The 18,632-nt window shown below is 49.0% G+C and overlaps 1 protein-coding gene across 5 annotated transcripts in view; it reads left to right on the top strand.

Annotated features, from left to right (window-relative positions):
- Positions 1-18,431, top strand: part of CTDP1 (CTD phosphatase subunit 1) — a 145,589-nt gene extending 127,158 nt beyond the window's left edge. The window contains exons 12-13 of one of the 5 annotated variants that reach the window (XM_077135174.1): positions 3,449-3,642; positions 17,499-18,431. In XM_077135174.1, the coding sequence (XP_076991289.1) occupies positions 3,449-3,642; positions 17,499-17,640 (336 nt within the window). In that variant the 3' untranslated portion in view covers positions 17,641-18,431. The remainder of the gene's footprint in view (positions 1-3,448; positions 3,643-17,498) is intronic. The other 4 variants (XM_077135173.1, XM_077135176.1, XM_077135175.1 and 1 more) reach the window with 4 other exon arrangements.
- Positions 18,432-18,632: the final 201 nt, after the last annotated feature.

The raw sequence follows: 18,632 nt of genomic DNA, 5'->3' as shown, positions 1-18,632 counted from the left end.
GCACCATTCAGGAGATGGCTGCATAACAGACCTTCCCGTGGGCCTGAGACCCTCAGCCTCCTTTCTGTCCTGTGACTGCTGGTTTCTGATAAAGCTGATAGGTCTTGAGTTTCTCTGCCTCGTTGATTGAACCGCAGGCTTTTTTTGGAATGAGCCTGTGGCATGGCATTGCCCCGTGCAGCGTTTGTCCGTGCTTCTTTCATGCCATGTCGCTTCCCAGTCCCAGGGCGGGGGCCACACCGAGACTGCCCCTGCAGTGAGTTAGAGGGCGTCTGCTGGGTGCATGCTGCCAGGTGGGCTGGGCAGACTGTGTCCACTGCCTGCTAGACAGGTGGGGTTAGCGGTAGGGGGCGGGGAGTGCAGGGGGGCAGGGAGGAGAGAGCCTGGGAAGAGGGCAGCACTGCGTGTGTGTTCGAGCTGCAGTGCTTCACTCCTGAGGGTTTCGAGTGTAATTTTACCTTCAGTTGTCTGTGCTTCCCGGTGCCCTGTGGGGTCCTGCTTAAAGCTCACCTAGTACACTCCAGTACAGAGTGGTCACCGCAGCAGGAGAGCAGCAGCGGGGAAGCCTCTCCGGTGCCTTCTGTCCTGGACGCCTAGGTGATGTTTTGGTTAAGCCTCTTCCGATGGAATAGATGAAGCTGCCTGCTGCTTGATGTTGACAGGGGATCAGGTGGGAGACCGTTCAACAGGAAAAGCTGTTCACACGTCAGTCAAGCCACATTTGCTAAATAACCGTGCAGTCCAAGGACTTGATGATTGCATTATATTGATTTTCAGGACTTTTGGATATCAGTGTTTTCTTTTTCTGTATAGATCTTTCTGGAAAAACCGGCCTTTGCTGTCTACTCCTCCGTGCTGCCACTGTCCCGGCCGGCACTGCAGCCATCGCCGCGCTCCGCTTTCCGCTTTCTCACCTTTTCTCCACCTTTTGAATAAGCTGCTGACGACAACTTGAAATCCTTTTGCCACTTCAGAGGTTCACGTGGAAAGGCACACAGGCACGGAGCAGAGCTTCCCGCACCCAGCTGTGGGCCTCTGCCCTCCGGCTCGGGCCGGGCATCTGTGTGTCAGGTGCTGGCTTGGTGCTGGTGGCACAAAGGGCGCCCTAGACAGTGGTGATGCCACCGAGTCAGACAGCTGCCGTGGGTAGTTGGGTTTGGGTGTCAGCCTGGCCAGGTGGTGGTACCCAGTTATTCTGCTGTGGACTTGAATCATCAGCGTGTGAAACTCATCTACAGCTGATGACATCTGCAGTCCCTAAGAGGAGTGCCTTCTGCAGTGAGTGAACTTTAATTAGTTGGAGGCTTAAAAGAGAGAGGTCAGAAGAGAACTCAGCAGCTCAGCATACCTCATCACAGTGCTCAGAGCTCAGCCCAGATGTTTGGAGATGCAGAAAAGAATCACCCCAAGGAAGGCCATTGGAACCCAGAAGCCAGGAGAGAAGGCCAGCGGACGTCACCCTGTGCCTTCCCATTGACAGAGAAACTCAGACGAAAGCTAGCCAGCTGCCTTTCCTCTGAAGAACTGTAAATTTTTAACTCATTAAATCCCCTTTTATGAAAGTTTGATCCATCTGTGGCATGTTTCATTCTGGCAGCTTTGGCAGACCTAACAGTAAGTTAGAAAAAGAGCGAAAATGGGTAGAACTTCCTTGGCCTGTCAACAGTCATTTCCTGGAAGATGGTGAAATTCCAGAAGCAGTCTGGCACCCTCCAAGTGTGGCTGCCATTGGAGGGATCTCCTGCAGTCTCTGGTGATGGCTGCCTCCATCTCCCTTTCCTGCCCGCTACTTATTGCCATGTGATCTCTACTGTAGGAGACTGTTCCATCCCAACCCAGCCCCAAGACTACGGAACACGCCAGGAGTGTAAGTGGGGACTTACGGACAGGAGAAGATTCTTCCCCACAGTGCTGGTTAGGAAATGGACATCAGCTAATGCACAAAACCAGAAAATGGAGGAGGAGGAATGCCAAGGGGGCAGCCCATGAAGTTTATCAGAATCTGCGAGGGTTGGTGGCCAGCGGTGACTGGGGGCCTTTGCTGTCTGTGCTGGGCATGGGCTGCTGCGAGCTCAGGGCCTCGCTCATTCTTTCCCCTAAGGGGACCCCGACTGTGCTGTCCAGGGTGCCGCCCTGTGTGTGAGCTGTGGCTGTTCGTCTTGATTTGGGCTTGCTGTGCCAGCAGGCCACCTGCTGTCCTGTTACAGAGCCTTTCTGGGTGCTGGGGTGCCCCTTGGCAGTGGTGCCTGGAGCACATGGTGGCCAGTTGACACCTGAATCACTGAGGCTTAGGGAAGTGAGATTTCTCCCCACGATCAGATGGGTCACGGGCAGGCCCTCACACGTCCCGTCTGCTGCCCGCACGTTGGGCTTCTCTGGAGCTGAACTCCCAGTAGGAGAGTGCCTGCCTGCGGCTAAGAGCCTGCCTCCCTTGCCTGCAGTCCACAGTGCTTCCCTGGACCTTCTGGTACTGTTGGTCCACGGTGCCTCCCGTGCCCACAGCCCACGGTGCCTCCCATGTCCACAGACCACAGTGCCTCCCGTGCCCGCGGCCCACGGTGCCTCCCGTGCCCGCGGCCCACGGTGCCTCCCGTGCCCGCGGCCCACGGTGCCTCCCGTGCCCGCGGTTCACGGTGCCTCCCGTGCCCACAACCCACGGTGCCTCCAGCGCCCGCGGTCCACGTTGCCTCCCAGTGCTCGCGGTCCATCGTGCCTCCCGTGCCTGCGGCACACCCTCTTTCACAGCTGTAGGTTGCTCAGTGCCCTACTTTCCCTGCCACCTCTTGTTGCCCCATACTTTTCTGCGGCCCCCAGGATGACCAGGAGGGGCTTGACCTTCGCCACCCTCAAGCCCAGCTACCTGCTCGGCCCGGCCCCTCTCCCAGCCACGCAGCCTTTGGACTGCCTGACCCGACTCTTGTGTGCTCAGCTTTCCCACTTCAGTGCTGTTTTCTGTCCTGAATCCTCCTTTTCTGTTCTTCACGCTCCCTTCCCCTTCCATCCTCAGGCATCGTCATTGAGTGCGCTATGTCCAGGTTGCCACCTTCTCCCCACGGCTCTGTTGGCTCAGGCTCTCCCTCGCTTGACATGTCCCAGGAAATAATTGAGTTTGGGCCGAGCCACTGCAGAGGGCCACCCCCTCACCACGGTGTGTTTAGCACCCTGGTGTGGTGGGACGGGCTCCTGTGGAGGCTGCAGGGTCAGCCCCACCCATGAGGCCCAGTCCAGTGCCAGGCGGCAGTGGGGTGTGAGGAGCCGTGGCGTGGTTGCTGGCAGTCTCAAGAACTCTCAGTCCCCACTGGCCCCAGAGCCTGGGGATGCAGCAGGGCTCCCTGCCTCCCTTGGGGGCTTTGAGCCTTATCCCCTGCCTTTGACTCCCCCGGCGAGGAGGGGCTGCTTGCATGTTTAGAAAATGACGAGAGAGATACTGACTGTGGTCCCTTGTCAGGTCGACGACATCTTAGGAGAAGGCAGCGACGATAGCGACAGTGAGAAGAAGAAGCCGGAGGAGGAAGAGGAGGAGGCGGCGGCGGCAGCGGCAGCTCGGGACAGCGGGAGCCTGCTGCTGGGGACGGCTGCAGCACGACAGTCGGGGTCTGCAGGGCCGCCCAGCGAGAGGAGCCAGGGGGGCAGCACGTCCAGGTGAGCCGTGTCGGTTCCATGACAGTGCCGCGTCATTCCTGGCTCTTGGGTCTGGGCACAGATGCTCGGGTACAGGTGACAGGTGGAAGGTGGGAAGGGAACTAAAACCGAATGGCCATGGGGGCCGAAGCACCAGGACTCAGAAAGGCAAATCCGTCAGTCTTTTCTTGAGTCTGAAACGTTTAAATTGAAAAATGGAGTCTTAAGGCTTATGACGTCATTACGTTTTGTTACCTGTCCCTACCAGAAGGGACGACACTTTGTGTGTCCTGTAGGTGGTGATGCGTGTGCCAGTGCACGTGTGGGAGCAGGGTGCACGTGAGGGCCCCCCACCTCCCCTCCGCGTCAGCATGTATCTCCTGGGCATCCCGGGAAACAGCACATGGACAGACAGGCAGGCCATCGCCTGCCCTCCCCAGACCACTCCCGCTGGTCTCTGCCACCCAGGAATCGGTGCCGTGCAGTCCACCGCGCCCTTTCTCATGGCTGTCCCTCTTCCCAGGGGGCACAATGCAGCCCCTCCCACAGCCCACGGCCCCCCCATGAGTTTGCCCTTCTTGGCCCACAGACAGGCGAAGGGTCCCCCCTGTGTGGGAGACGCGTCTTCGTGCTCCTCTCTCTTCCCCCGCCGTAGTCATTAGTTAGTACATTTCGCTTTGCTTTGTAGTATATAAGGAAACTTTCCCTTTCGGCACGTGCTGCATTTCTCCCCTTGTCACCTTGTTTGTGGTGTTTTTGCCATGCAGAAACTTATTCTTTGTAGTGACGTTTATTGGTCTTTGTGTTTGTGACTTCTGGGTTACAGAAGCGTGCCCTGCTCTGAGAATCTTAATTTGCCATATTTTCTTTTGATACTTTTATGGTTTTATTTTTGTACATAAATATCTTAGGAAAATAAGATTTATTTTAGTAAAGTGAGATAGGGCTCTAACCGAGCTTTTTCCTAAATGGTTAACTAGTAATCCCATCACAATTTGTTAAATAATCCATCTTTTCCCACAGATTTGGAATGCCATCTTTGTCATAAATTAAATTCCCACATGTATCTAGGTCTCTTTATTGAGGCTTCTGTTTTATTCTTTTGAACTCTGTGTGTGCATGGCCGTGCACGCCTTCCTGTATGGCAGTCATCCGTGTGTGTGCACACCTGCGTGCGCAGCGGTCATCTGTGTGTGTGCACACCTGTGTGTGCAGCGGTCATCCGTGTGTGTGCACACCTGTGTGTGCAGCGGTCATCCGTGTGTGGCTGTTGTCTGTGTGCATGCATATCTGCATGTGTGGCTGTCATCTGTGTGCTTACACCCATGTGTGCACACATGTGTGTGCGGCTGTCATCCCTGTGTGTGCACGCCTGCATGTACATGCACACCTGCGTGTGTGGCAGCCTCCCTGCATCCTTTATCTCTCGGGCTCTCGCTACGTCTCTCAAGGCTCTTCTCTGCTCAGGCCTCCACGTCAGGTCAGGCCTTCGCGTGAATCGCTGGGGGCTCCAGGGGGGTCCGTGGTGGAGACACCGGGCGTGCTGGGGTAGGGGGCAGACTTCTGGGCGGGCAGGTCTAGCGACAGCAAGGTAGTCATTTAACTGGAGGCCAATGTTTTCAGGATAACCTCACTTGAAATTCTGTCTTCGGGTCCTACGTGCCATCTTTTAATGGTCCCACAGAACGTAATAAAAATTCTTCTCTCCTCCCCTTCTGATTTGTGGTATGAAAGGTCCCGCTATTACATAATTCATCGGTGGAATGAAGTATGTTATTGAAAGAAGTGTATTCTTGTCTGAGAGGTGAACATGTTAAAATAAGCAGCGACCATCTCAGCGGTCAAGGCTTGCTTTCAAAGGGGTCAAAGTGTAAACGGGGTTTTAATGTGGCTATTAGAAAGGAAAATTATTCATCATAAAAGGTGAGCCAGGCGTTTCGGCAGGGATGATGTCCTCCTGGAGTGGCCGGCAGGTCTGTGTGTGGAGGTTCTTGGCTGTGTCTCCTTACCTGATGGCAGTTGAGACTGTTAAGTAAATCCGGATGGCATCACATCTGCTAATGTGAATGGGTAGAAGCCAAAAGCCGCGCTGGGGGACCTGCATGGAAACAGCTTTCTCGGTGCGGCATTTGGCCAAGGCCTGGTTGGTTGGCTGTGAAGCAGTCGATGTGAAATGGCATGGTGAGGAGCTGCCCCTTTGTGTCTCCGTTTCCTCATCGGTTCAGTGGGGATAGCAACATGCCAGCCTCGGGGTGAGCCCACGGGGTATGCTGGGAGCGGGCCCAGCTCCTGTCAGACTGGACTGGTCAGTGGGCCTCTTGGCATTTCAGAGAGACCTGCTCATTGGGGCATCCAACTACCAAAGAAAATGGGGCCAGAGATTCCAGCTGCCATCAGGGGTCTCTGCTCCATGCGACCCTCTCAGCGCAGGCAGCTGAGTTCATCGTGTCTCGCGGTGATGTTCATGGTGTGCGTGTCTGCAGGTTAGAAGAGACTGGGGCCGCTCCTCTCCACGTGGCCCCTGTAGGTGAACAGGCCGAAGCAGAACCTCACACGTGGCTGCCCTGCTGTCAGGTGGTTTCAGAGGCGGGGCTGGGCCCAGGATTCCAGAGCCCACCAGGCGGTCCCGAGCCAGGTGCTCCGGGTTCCCCTTACGGCCAGCCCCCGCCTTGCTTTGCTCAGGCCGTATGCCCAGGACGCAGTGGGCACCGTAGGAAGCCGTTGCTATTTTAGACACAGGTGGTGCTGGGCACACTAAAATGGTGAACTTTGTTACAGGACTCTTAACTCGGTAAAAAGAAAAAAGAAAAACAGACATATGGGGTACAGAGGTGGTTTGTGTTTTCCCAGGCACAGATGAGCTCGCTGAGGCTCAGAGAGGTGCAGCTGTGGTGAGTCCAGGGCCCATGTTTTATTCTGTTTGCTTTCAGAAATCCGTGCTGCCTTAGGAGTGGGTTAGCATTTAAAAATCTTTTTTTTTGCTCGTACCAACCTGCTTACCCATCCACCTGTCTGTAAAGGTGTGTGCCACACCTCTTATTTTTCTGTAATCAGCTCCTTGTCGAGTTTGATGGTCAGCTTTGGAGAAAGGAGTGAGGTGGTCTGGGGGAGTCGCTCTGAGAGATTGTGCCCCCCGCCCCCCGGGGTTGAAGTGTTGTGTGGGTCCCAGATGGCAGGCTGCTTGCTGCCAACAGACAGCATCGTCTCAGTCACTGAATTGATTCGCCACATGCTCTGGCTAAGAATTTTTTAATCCTTTCCTCTTATCTGTTTAAAAAGAGCCTAGACCTCTTTGCTGAGGCCCCTTGTCCCCGCAGAGCCCAGCGGCCACAGCAGGCCCGGGCAGCTGGCACCTCGCAGTCGAGGAGCCGCCCACCGTGGCAGGGCTGCAGCCCACGGCACCCCACAAGGGCCTGCATCAGGCCGGAGAGCCTGGGCCCTGGCACTCCCGGGGCTGTGCTTCCAGCTTGGGCCAGAGGAAGTTGTGGCGCACGGCTGGGCGGAGGGCAGCAGCGCCCAGTGGCCCACTGTCAGACCCACCCCTGCTTCTTCCGACTGTAGTCTTGGGCAAAAGTCACTTCGTTTTTCTGCATCTCCGTTTTCTCTGTGTAGGGTGAGAGGGTAAGTCCAGCTTCCAGCTCAGGAGCAAGTGCTGTGGACAAGGTGACGGGAGCTTCTGTGGAATTGGACTGGACATCTGAGGTCCTCCATTACAGGAAGAGGGGAGTCAGGGAGCAGGCTCAGAAACGGGCAGGACCCGAGTGGATGTGGACTGTGGCCAGCGTGCTCCTCCCAGCAGGGCTCTGGACTGGGCGCTCCGGGGAGCCGGCTCAGCTTCCAGCCTGTGCCTTCAGCAGGCAGGTCAGTGACTGCCGTGCTGCAGGCTCTGGTGCCCATGGACAGACTCCACCCGGGTGTGGCAGGGAAGGCACTTTGTAGCTGAGGTGTGGGTGAGCCTCATCCAGCCAGCTTAGAGAGCAGACGCTTAGGAGAGAAAGCAGAGGGCCGAGGGTGCCAGCGAGAAGGGCTTCTGCTCACCACAGCTCCTCTCCTCCCCGAGTTTCCACCCTGGAGACTTCCCCTGAGAAATTCAGACTCAGGGCTTCAGCCTCACTCTCACGCGCACTCTCACCAGAATTTCCAGCCGGGGGCCTGCCCCCCAGGCCCCAGGACTGTCAGCCGTACACGCACACATGTGCCAATTCCCTGCGAGAAAATCCCTCTGTGTGTGTATGTGTGTGTGCACGCGCGCGTGTGCTGTGTGGATGTAAACATACACCTGGATAGCAGGCTGGTCTTGTTCCTCTGGTGTTTCTCTTAATCGTGACTGTGTTTCATGTACTTGACTTTGGTGATTTTTAGAAATTAAGATCAGAAAAATAAAGCATCCTAAAAGGTTGGTCAAGTTCAGCTTTGTTTCCTACAGCCCTGTCATCTTTTACCTTAGTACAAAACTTCCTTTCATTTGTCACCAAGTCTGATCCAGCTCATAACAATTCATTGTAAAACAGCCTGCTTTTTTCTTTTATCATCCTGTATTTGTCCATTTTTCCTTTATCTGTGTGTGTTGCCACGAGAAAAAATCTCATGTTTGCTTGGAGCCACCAAGCGCCCCAGAGGGTGTGAGTGCTCGTCCCCCGTGGCTTGGAGAAGAGAGGGGGTGCCCCGGGGGGCTATTCCCACACCCCCAGCCCATGCGTTCTGTGATTCCGGCGGAGGGGGGGCGGGTCTTACTCCTTTCCTAACAGGAAGCCTGGCAAGTACAGTTTTCTGGTTGTATTACATTCTGTTTCGTAGGGAACAGAAACTCACGTATTTATTTGTTTAATTTTTCACTTGGTAGTGTTTTATTTGAGATCAAGTAACACATGACTTGGAGTTTTTGTTAGTTTCTTTGATTTGTGTGTGGAACATTTAGGTTTCCCCACAAACCAAAGCAGGCACTGGCTGAAATAAACAGGTTTGCTTTTTACAGAAGTGTCTTGCTGGCAGCACATGTTGCTCGTTTCTCATGGGCACACTATTCTAAAGAACAGAACAGAAAAGTGGTTTCTAATGGCAGGAGAGGGATTTTTTTATTTTTTTACTTTTCTGTGAACTAAGAATGGATTCATTTGTCTTTCAAAAACTCAGCAAACACTGCATACCTGTCAAATACAGGGCCACGTTCCAGGCACTTTCGTGCCCTAAGGTAAATCCCAAAGGGGAAAAGCAAGTGTATTTTTTAATGTATTTGCCCAAATGAGGTATTGTCAGAATGTTTAAAATACCAGGCAAACTCCATTTTCACACAGTGGAGAAAGTCAGCATGGAGCCACAGCATCTAAGATCCTTCCTCCTCAGTTCCTCTTCCAGTGCGGACTTACTCTGTCCCCTCCTTCTCGCGGCGGGACGACACCTCCCAGCTGGCAGTAGGCAGGTGTAAACACCGAAGGCGCAGTCCCTCCTTCGCATCGCTCCTGCAGCTGGTTGGGAAGTGGACGTGACAATATTGCATTACCTGCCTGGAGGTGCAGGGCAGGATCGTGGGCCACTTTTAATAGAGAAAATAAAAAACGACAGTGGCAACAGTAGTCCATTGTCTGCTGACAATGGCAGCAGACTCTTTTTCTTCCCCAAGGCTGTTCCCTTAGTGCTAGAAGTCTGAGTCCTGGCTCTGTTCCCTGTCCGCTCTGACACAGTAACAGGCACCGAAGGAAAATGCACCATCTTGAAGGCCTCACTGCCCGCCCGAGCCCCAGCCTCAAGACCTCTCCTCCTCGGAGGCACATTGGTTTTCACGGGCAGGATTTTCTTCAAATATGTTCTTTGGGAAAGTTTCTTATTCCTAAACATGAAGAAAACAAGGTTTTGAAATAATGTCAGTAAGCCAACCCGGCTGGCGTCGGCGGTGTGGTGTGGGCATGTGCAGTGAGGTTCCTCCCCCAGGCCCTGGGCCCTCCAGATGCCTCCCTGCCTGCAGGGGGAGGAGGAAGTGTCCCCTACCCCAGAGAGCAGGGACCTGGGGCCCAGTGCTATACTTCGAGTGTCCCTTCTGTTTCCCCACGAGATGACTGCACCCGATGTGCTTTGCCTTTTCTCGTTGCACAGGTGTGTTTGGAGACCATTTCTGAAAACTCCCTCATTTTGCTTTTTAATGAATTATGTGTCTTCCACTGTATGTGTGTTTCCTAGTTTGATTAACCTCCTTTTACGTTGTTTTCAGTCTCTTTCTGTTACAAACACCGGTTTAATGTATGTTCTTGTGCACAGCTCATTTTGCATTTGAATTTATCTCTGAGATAAATTTCAAAAAGCAGTTTTGCCCGGTCAGAAAGCGTTTGTGTTTTTAACTTGACAGCTGCTGATGCGTCCCCTCCACAGAGGCCATCCCAGCACAGGACTGCGCTGGCTTTCCATGCTTTCCATGCCTCCCACGACAGGGCTTATCACGATTTTTTCGTTGCCAATACAGTAGATAACGAGCATCACTACGTTTGGACTTGCTCTGTTGGTGTCTGCCTCTTGTGGGGGGCCGCGCCCTGCTGAGCCCCTCACCCTGAAGAACTGGAGTTTCCCAAGAATAACCAGCCAGTGACTCGCAGACAGGCGGCCCCGGAGGGGAGGAGACCAGGACAAAGACGGCTGCAAGATGTGCGGAAAGACGTGCGTTTTCCAGCAGAAAGAAATTGAAATGGTCAAAGAAACAGAAAACTCTAACCCAGGCACAGAAACTGCCTGTGTGCGCAGCCGCAGCGGTTTTAATAATCTGAGCATTTGAGGAGCTGAAGGGAGCTTCAATGACAGCGTCTCCTCAGATGCAAACTCAGTAAGAGACTGTAACAAACGCGCCAGGTTGGAGTTCAGTAACTAAATGCATATTCACTAGAGGGAGGTGTCCTAGTTTGCTAGCTGCCAGAATGCAACACACCAGAGACAGATTGGCTTTCAATAAAAAGGGATTTATTTTGTTAGTTCTTCAGAGGAAAGGCAGCTAACTTTCAACCGAGGTTCTTTCTTACGTGGGAAGGCACAGGATGATCTCTGCTGGCCTTCTCTCCAGTCCTCTGGGTTCCAACAACTTTCCCCGGGGTGATTCCTTTCTGCATCTCCAAAGGCGTGGGCTGAGCTGTGAGTGCTGAGATGAGGTATGCTGAGCTGCTTGGGCTGTGCTGCGTTAAGTCTGTCATTTAAGCACCAGCCAAATAAATTACACATCATTCATTGCAGCACGCACACCTTCTAGCCGACTGCAGATGTAATAAGCAATAGAGGAAGTTCACATGCCATTGGCTCATGTCCACAGCAGCAGAACTAGGTTCAGGTGTCATCAAGATAACCACCACAGAGGGTCAGATTGGTAGGGAGAGCCTGAAATAGTAGTGAAAATAGAGAAAACAAGCTACTCACGAAGAAAAGCCCAGTATAGAAGGCTAGTGATGAATTCTATCAAACACTTAAAAAAACAATTTATACTAATTCTTTACAGAGTCTCCCAAAATTTAGAAGATGTAGGAACAAGTCCCAGTTCATACTGTGAGGCCAGAACCAAAGGCATCACAGAAAACAAAACCACATAAATTAGGTTCTATGATGCAGACTCAGAAATACTCATCAGAATACTAGCAAACAGAATTCGGCAACAAATGAAAGGATTACATACTGTGAATAACTGGGATTTATCCCAGGAATGTAAGGTTGGTTTAACATCCAAAAATTAGATGATAAAGTACACCATATTAAGATGACAAAAGGCACCTCAATAGATGTAGAAAAAGAACCTGACAAGTTCCAACACCCTTTCATAATAAAAGCACTCAACAAACTAAGAGTAAAATTAAACTGTTCAGTATTATACTAGAAGTTCTTAAGTCAAAGAAATAAAAGTTATCCAGATTGGAAAGGAAGAAGTAAGACTATCACTGTTTGCAGAGAACATGTTCTTAGAAACAAAAAGCCAAAATGAATGCACAAGAAAACTATTAAATAAATGAATCCAGAAAAGAGGCAGGGTACAAAATTAACACATTAAAGAACAAATGTGTTCCTCTGTACTAGCAATGAACAAAGAGGAGGTTAAGTAAGCAGTTCCATTTATAATAGCATCTAAAAGAACGAAATATCTAGGAATAAGTATGAGGATACAAAGGACTTAAATACTGCAAACTACCAAAGACCAGTGAGAGACGTTAAAGAACTACATCAAGACATCTCATGTTCGTGGGCTGGAAGAACTAACATGGTTAATATGTCTATATTACACAAAGCAGTTTAAAACTTAAATGGAAACCCTGTTAAAATTCCAGTAGCCGTTTTTTCAAAAGAGGGAAGACTGACCTGAAACTGAAAGGGGCCCAGAATAGCCAAACAGTTTTGAAAGACTGGAACAGGGTTCGAGGACTCACATTTCCTGATTCCAAATCATGTTACAAAGTGACAGTAATCAAAACAGTACAGATTTGGCAAAAAGGAAGAACTAAAAATCAGTGGAGCAGAATTGAAAGCACAGAAATAGGCCCACAGATGTATAGCCAGCTGACATTTTACAAGGGCACTAGCCACTTGCGGTGGAGAAAGAACTGTCTCTGTAGCCAGTGGTGCTTGGAAAGCCGGATGTCCCCATGCAGAAGAACGAACGACGTTAGACCCCTCCCTCACACCAAATACAAAAAACAGCAACTCAAAATGGGTCAAGGACCAAAACGTTAGAGCTAGAACCATAAAACTCTTCAAACACAGCACCAGGGCAAGGCTGCACAAGGGCAAGGCTGCACAATCTGGGGTTTGGCAGGGGGTTCTCAAATATGACGCTAAAATCACAGGCAACAAAAGGAACAGTGGAAAAATTGGATTTCATCAAAATTGAAAACATTTGTGCATCAAAGGAAATTATCACAAAAGTGAAAAGACAGCCTACAGAGTGGGAGAAAATATTTGCAGACCAAATATCGGATAAGGGTTTAATACCCAGAATATATGAAGAATTTGTACAACTCAGCAACAAAAAGTCAACCCAGTTAAAAAATGGGCAAAGGGCTTAAATAGACATTTCTCCAGTGAAGACGTGCAGTTGGCCAACAGCAGATGAGAGATGTTAAACGTCATTAGCCAGAAGGGAAATGCAAGCTAAAACCACGATGAGATGCCACTGCACACCCCCAGTGGCTCTCGTTTTAAGGATGGTAGTATCGAGAGGATGCAGAGAAACTGGAGCGGAAGTGCATTGTTGGTGGGGATGTAAAATGTCAAGGCCACTGTGGAAAGCGATATTAACATTCAAATGTTCCTCCAAATGAACGTTTCTCAGAATTCACATTTGACGTGGCAGTCTCACTTCTAGGTATATACTAAACTGAATGAAAACAGGTCACAGATACTTTTACCAGTGTCTGTAGCATCATAGTTTACAACAGCCAAACGCTGGAAACAACCCAGATTACCATCAAGAAATTAGTAAATCAGCAAAGTGTAGTACATACGCACTATGGAGTATTATTCAGTCATAATAAAAAATGAAGTAAGGAGGCATATGCTGCAACATGGAAGAACTTTGAAAACACTATGCTTGGTGAAATAGGCAAGACACATAAAGGACAAAAATTATATGATATCACTTATAAGAGGTGACTAAAAATAGCAGATTCTTAGAGACAGAAAACAGATTAGAGGTTACTGATAATAGGAGAAAGGGGGATGTTTGTTTATAAAAATAAAAAAATTTTAAAAACCCATAGCTAGCATTGAACTTAATGGTTAGGTTGTGTGTTTTCTCCTAAGATCAGGAATAAGAAAAGGATGTCTGTTCTTTCCACTTCTGTCCAGCATAGTACTGGGGGTCTAGGCAGGGCAAGAAAATGAAAAGAAAGGTATCCAGATGAAAAAGGAAGCAGGAAAGCTATTTTTGTTGTGGATGCTATAATTTTGTGTCTAGAAAGTCCTAAGGAATCCATTAAAAAGTAGTTAGGGGCAGTGCAGTGGTAGCTCAGTGGCAGAATTCTCCCCTGCTGAGCTGGAGACCCAGGTTCAATTCCCAGAACCTGCCCATGCAAGGAAAAAAAAAGTAGTTGAAACTATTAGAACGTGCTCAGCAAGGTTGTCGGATACCAATGAGTATACAAAAATTAATTACATTTCTGTATTAACAGTGAGCAATTTGAAAATGAAATTAAGAAAACACATCCATTTACCATAGCATCAAAAAGAATAAACTACTCAGTTAATAAAGGAGATGTATGGCTTATACTCTGGAAAGCACAAGGCACTGTTGAAAAAATTAAAGACGCGAATAAATGGGAAGGTATTCCATATTCCTGGGTGGAGAAGGTTATTGTTAAGGTGACATAACTTTATAAATGATTCATTGCAGTCCCCATTAAAATCCCAGCTGCGTTTTTTTTTTCTTTGCAGAAATTGACAAGCTGATCCTAAAATTTATAAGGAATTGCAGGGGACCTGGAATAGCCAAAACAAATCTTAAAAAAGAAGAACAAAATGTCAGGACTGTCACTTCCCATTTCAAAATTTGCTGCAAGTTTATAGGAATCAAGATACTTTATACTGGCATAAAGATAGGCCTGGGATAAATTGAGAGTTCAGAAATGAAAGTTCAGTAGGTTTTAACAGTAACGCCTAGAACAGTCAATGCGGAAAGAATTGTCTTTTCAATACTTGATACTGGGGCATCCTGAGGGATGGCAGTGGATCCTACATCACAGCATATAAAAAACTAACTCAAAATAGATCAAAGACCTAAATGTATGATCTAAAAGTATAAAATTCATAGGGGTCATCTTGAGGACCTTGTGTTAGGTGACAGCATCTTCAATGTGATCCCGAAGCATGAGCAACCAAAGAAACAATTCATCAGTTGAACTTCATCAAAATTAAAAACTTTTGTGCTTCAGAAGGCATATCAAGAAATTGAAAACACAGTTTACAGAATAGGAGAACATGTTAGCAAATCGTATATATGGTAAGGGACTTATCTAGAATATATAAAGAACTCCTACAACCCATCAATAAAAAGACAACCCAACTAAAACATGAGCACATGTTCTAAATATTTGTTTTAGGTTCGCAGATGCTGAAACAAATTCCCTACAGTGGGTTGACCTGATGAGGAATTTAGGTTCAAGGTTTTGGGGCTGAGAGAAGCCCACAATGAAAGTGTCAGGAAAGCCTGAAGACTGGTGGTCTGGGCCTGGCTGCCGGCAGCCCTCGGGCTCCTTGGCTCTTCCATCCCACAGTGCACGTGGTGACATCTCTTTTCTCTGCCAGGGTCTGCCAACTTCTATTTTTGAATGGTTCCCCGCACCTTCTCCTCTGAGTTATTTCCTTTGCTTATAAAACTTCAGCTGTATTGGAGGAAGGTCTCCTCATTCAGTTTGGCCCCTTAATTAACAACATCTTCAGAGCTCCCATTTACAGATGGGTCACACCCACAGGAACGTGTTATTATCCCAGCACCTTTTCCCGGATTACGTAACTCCAGGCCACCACAGCATTCCTCCAGAGAAAATACATGAATGGCTAGCAGGCACGTGACAAGATGCTCAATGTTGTTAGTCATTAGGGAAATACAAATTAAAAGCACAGGATGCTGTTTCACAGCCACTGGATGCCTACACAGAAAAAGGAAAAACAGATAAAAACCTCTGCTGGCAAGGATGTAGAGAAATTGGAACATTTGTACATTGCTAGTGGGAATGTAATGCAGTGGGAAAAGTTTATCAAAATGCTACTCATAGAGTTATCTTCTGTGCTGGTTTGTAAGGATTATGCTACCTTTCAAACAAAAAGCCATGTTTTAATCCTGATCCAATCTTGTGGGAGCACAGCCCTTTCTTTTTGTCCCTATTCAATATGTAGGTTGGAATCTTTTTATTAGATTATCTCCATGGAGATGGGACTCCACCCATTCCACATATGTCTTGATTAGTTTACTAATCCTTTTGGAAGCATCACAATATTTGCTACCACTGCCACCATCCGTTTCCAAAACCTTACGATCAACCCCAATAGAAGCCCTGTGCGAATTGAGCACTGCCCCCCATTCCTTACCACTGTAGCCTATATTCTAATTTTTGACTCTATGAGTTTGTTTATTCTGTATGTTATGACTGAGATCATACAATATCTGTCCTTTTTTGTCTGGCATATTTCGCACGACATGACACGATGTCTTCAAGGTTCATCCATGTTGTCGCGTGTGTCAGGACTTCATTACCTTTTATGGCTGAACAATATTCCATTGTGTGTGTTTGCCACGTTGTTTATCCATTCATCAGTTGATGGACACTGGAGTTGCTTCCATCTTTTGGCAAATTGTGAATAATGTTGCTCTGAACCTTGGTGTGCAAATGTCTGTTCAAGACCCTGCCCTCAGTTCTTTTGGGAATATACCTAGAAGTCGGGTTGTCAGGTCATAGCATGTACTTTCTCAGCAACCGCCAAACTGCGTTCCACAGAAACTGCACCATTTTGCATTCCCACCAGTAATGAATGAGTGTTCCTCTTTCTCAGCACTCTCTCCAACATGTGTATTTTCCACTTTTTAAATAGTAGCCATTCTAGTAGGTGTGAAGTGCTGTCTTACTGGTTTTGACTTGCATTTCCCTAATAGCTACTGAGGTTGATCATCTTTCTGTGTACTTTTTGACCCTTTGTATATCTTCTTTGAAGACATGTCTATTTCAAGTCTTTGCCTTTTTCTTGTTGAGCTTTAGAATTCATTTATATTCTGGATTTTAAACCCTATTGGATATTTCCAAATATTTGCTCCCATTGTGTAGGTTTTACTTTCATGATAAAGTCATTTGATGCACAAAATTTTTGAAGTTTGATGAGGTCCCATTTATCTGTTTTTTTCTTTTATTGCTTGGCTTTGTTGTAAAGTCTGAGAAATCTTTACTTAACACAAAGTCTTGAACATGCTTCCCTGTGTTTCCTTCTGGAAGTTTGATAATTCTGGTCCTTACATTTAGGCCTTTGATCCATTTTGAGTTGATTTTTGTGTATGGTTTGAGGTAGGGGGTCCCCCTTCCTTCTTTTGCATATGGACTTCCAGTTTTCCCAGCACCATTTGTTAAAGAGACTGCTCTTTCCCCATTGAGTGGACTTGACACCCTTCTAAAAACTCAGATGACCATAGAGAGTGTTGATTTCTGAGCTCTCTGTTCTATGCCACTGGTCTGTGTGTCTGTCCTTGGGTGTGCTCTCTAGTAGGCGCGGCAGGGGTGTGCGGCACAGGAAAGGAAGATGCTTTCCGATGGCAGGTGCAGCTGCTGTCCGAGTACAGGGAAAGTCGGTGGCTTGTGCCTGTTCCCCAAGGTGCTGGTGGAGTAACTTGAGGGTGGGAGTGAGGCATGGAGCTCCGTAGGGTCAGCCTCTGCTTGCCGCTGCCCGCTGCCAACGTGCTTTGCTTTGCTCTGTGGCAGCGGTGCCAACCCTGGCAGATCCGCTGCTCTCATTGCGGCCTTCCTGGTCGTCTGCACGTGTCTGTGTGTCTGTGTGTCTGGGTCCTCAGGATCCTTCCTCCTCTCGTGCCCCCACCCACCCCCACCTCACGGCAGCTGCCCTCGGCATCTTCTGGTGGGCTTGGCGCCATCTCAGCCGGGTCCGGGCTGTGATTGGCACTTTTTGTAAACTGAGTTGATCGCTAGCTTTGTAATTTTCTGGGCTATTTTCCCTTTTTTATGCCCTCTACTATGTGCATTGTAGTATCGACCTGCAAACATTTTTGGAATGAGATGGCGAATGCATTGCCTGTCCTGCAGTTTCACAGAACTCCCAGCAGCGGGGTGGGGCCTTTGCAGGGCGGGGCCTCTCAGGGGTCACCCACCTCCTCGCCCTGCAATTAGGCGGCGAGTCCGCTGTTCACACATGCATGTCTCTTTCAGGGGCCACAAGCGGAAGCTGAATGAGGAGGACGCCGCCAGCGAGTCGAGCAAGGGGTCCAGCAACGAGGACGAGGAGGGCAGCAGCTCCGAGGCGGATGAGATGGCCGCGGCCCTAGAGGCTGAGCTCAACGACTTGATGTGAACCTGCGGGGGCCCGCACCCAGCAGCACGCCGAGCGTCTGCAGAGCTCCACACACACGTTGTTTTACAGAAATGGGTGTTTTTAAGAAGTTTTACTACAGGAAAGTATACTTTTTTAAATGGCAGAAGTATTACAGGGGAATTGGTATGGTATGCCAAAGATTCACTCAACTCAGCAGAACTTCACGTGCGGTGAGGCTGGATTTGGGGCTGGTCACCATGGAGTAAGTGGGTTTTGTTTTTGTTTTTTGGGGGGGTGGTGTTTTACCCTTTGAATACCACAGCATACTATTTAGGGTAAAGATTTGGGGAATCAGAGAAGACATAAAGAATGATGTAACAAGAAAGAACCTGATACTCTTGTCATGCTTTTTTCATAGCTAAAGCTATTAGAATATTAAAGGATTTTTAAATGAAACAGAACAATTTATATGTGTATGAAGTACTGAGACCCTAAGAGCCCTCCCTGGCCTCCCCCACCCCAGAGAAGCCTGCCGAGGCCAGTGGCATTTGCAGGGTTCGCCCCACATGCCCCTGTCTCTACGGCACTGGGCCTCCAGGGCCATGTAAAGGTTTTGTACACCTATTTCGTACTTGACCCACCAAACAGATTTTTCTTTAATAAAATACCTTTTTGTAAGTTTTGTCGTTTGGCACTTTGCACCCCGAGGGGCCCTTCCCTGGACCCGTTGCTGAGCTTGGGTTCCTGGGGGCCGAGCGCTGAGCAGGTAAGTGGCTCTGGGCAGGGGGCTCCTCAGTGGGGGGCTCCATGGGGCAGGGGGTCCCTGCGCTCTCTGCACAGCTCTCAGCAGGCTTATGTAGGCCTGCCAGATTTAAACACAAACAACAAAATCTGTGTTTGAATTTATCCCTCCAAGGCACTCCGGATATTTACTCTTTCCATTTAGATGGGAGGGAATTTTCCAAACCTTGCACTGAAACACTGAGAACACAAATAATCATTTTCATTGGCTAGATTTATGAAAATTGGAT

The sequence above is a fragment of the Tamandua tetradactyla genome, chromosome 18, assembly GCF_023851605.1.
Source record: "Tamandua tetradactyla isolate mTamTet1 chromosome 18, mTamTet1.pri, whole genome shotgun sequence".
NCBI classification, from domain to species: Eukaryota; Metazoa; Chordata; class Mammalia; order Pilosa; family Myrmecophagidae; genus Tamandua; species Tamandua tetradactyla.
This window is presented reverse-complemented; position numbering and strand designations above follow the sequence as displayed.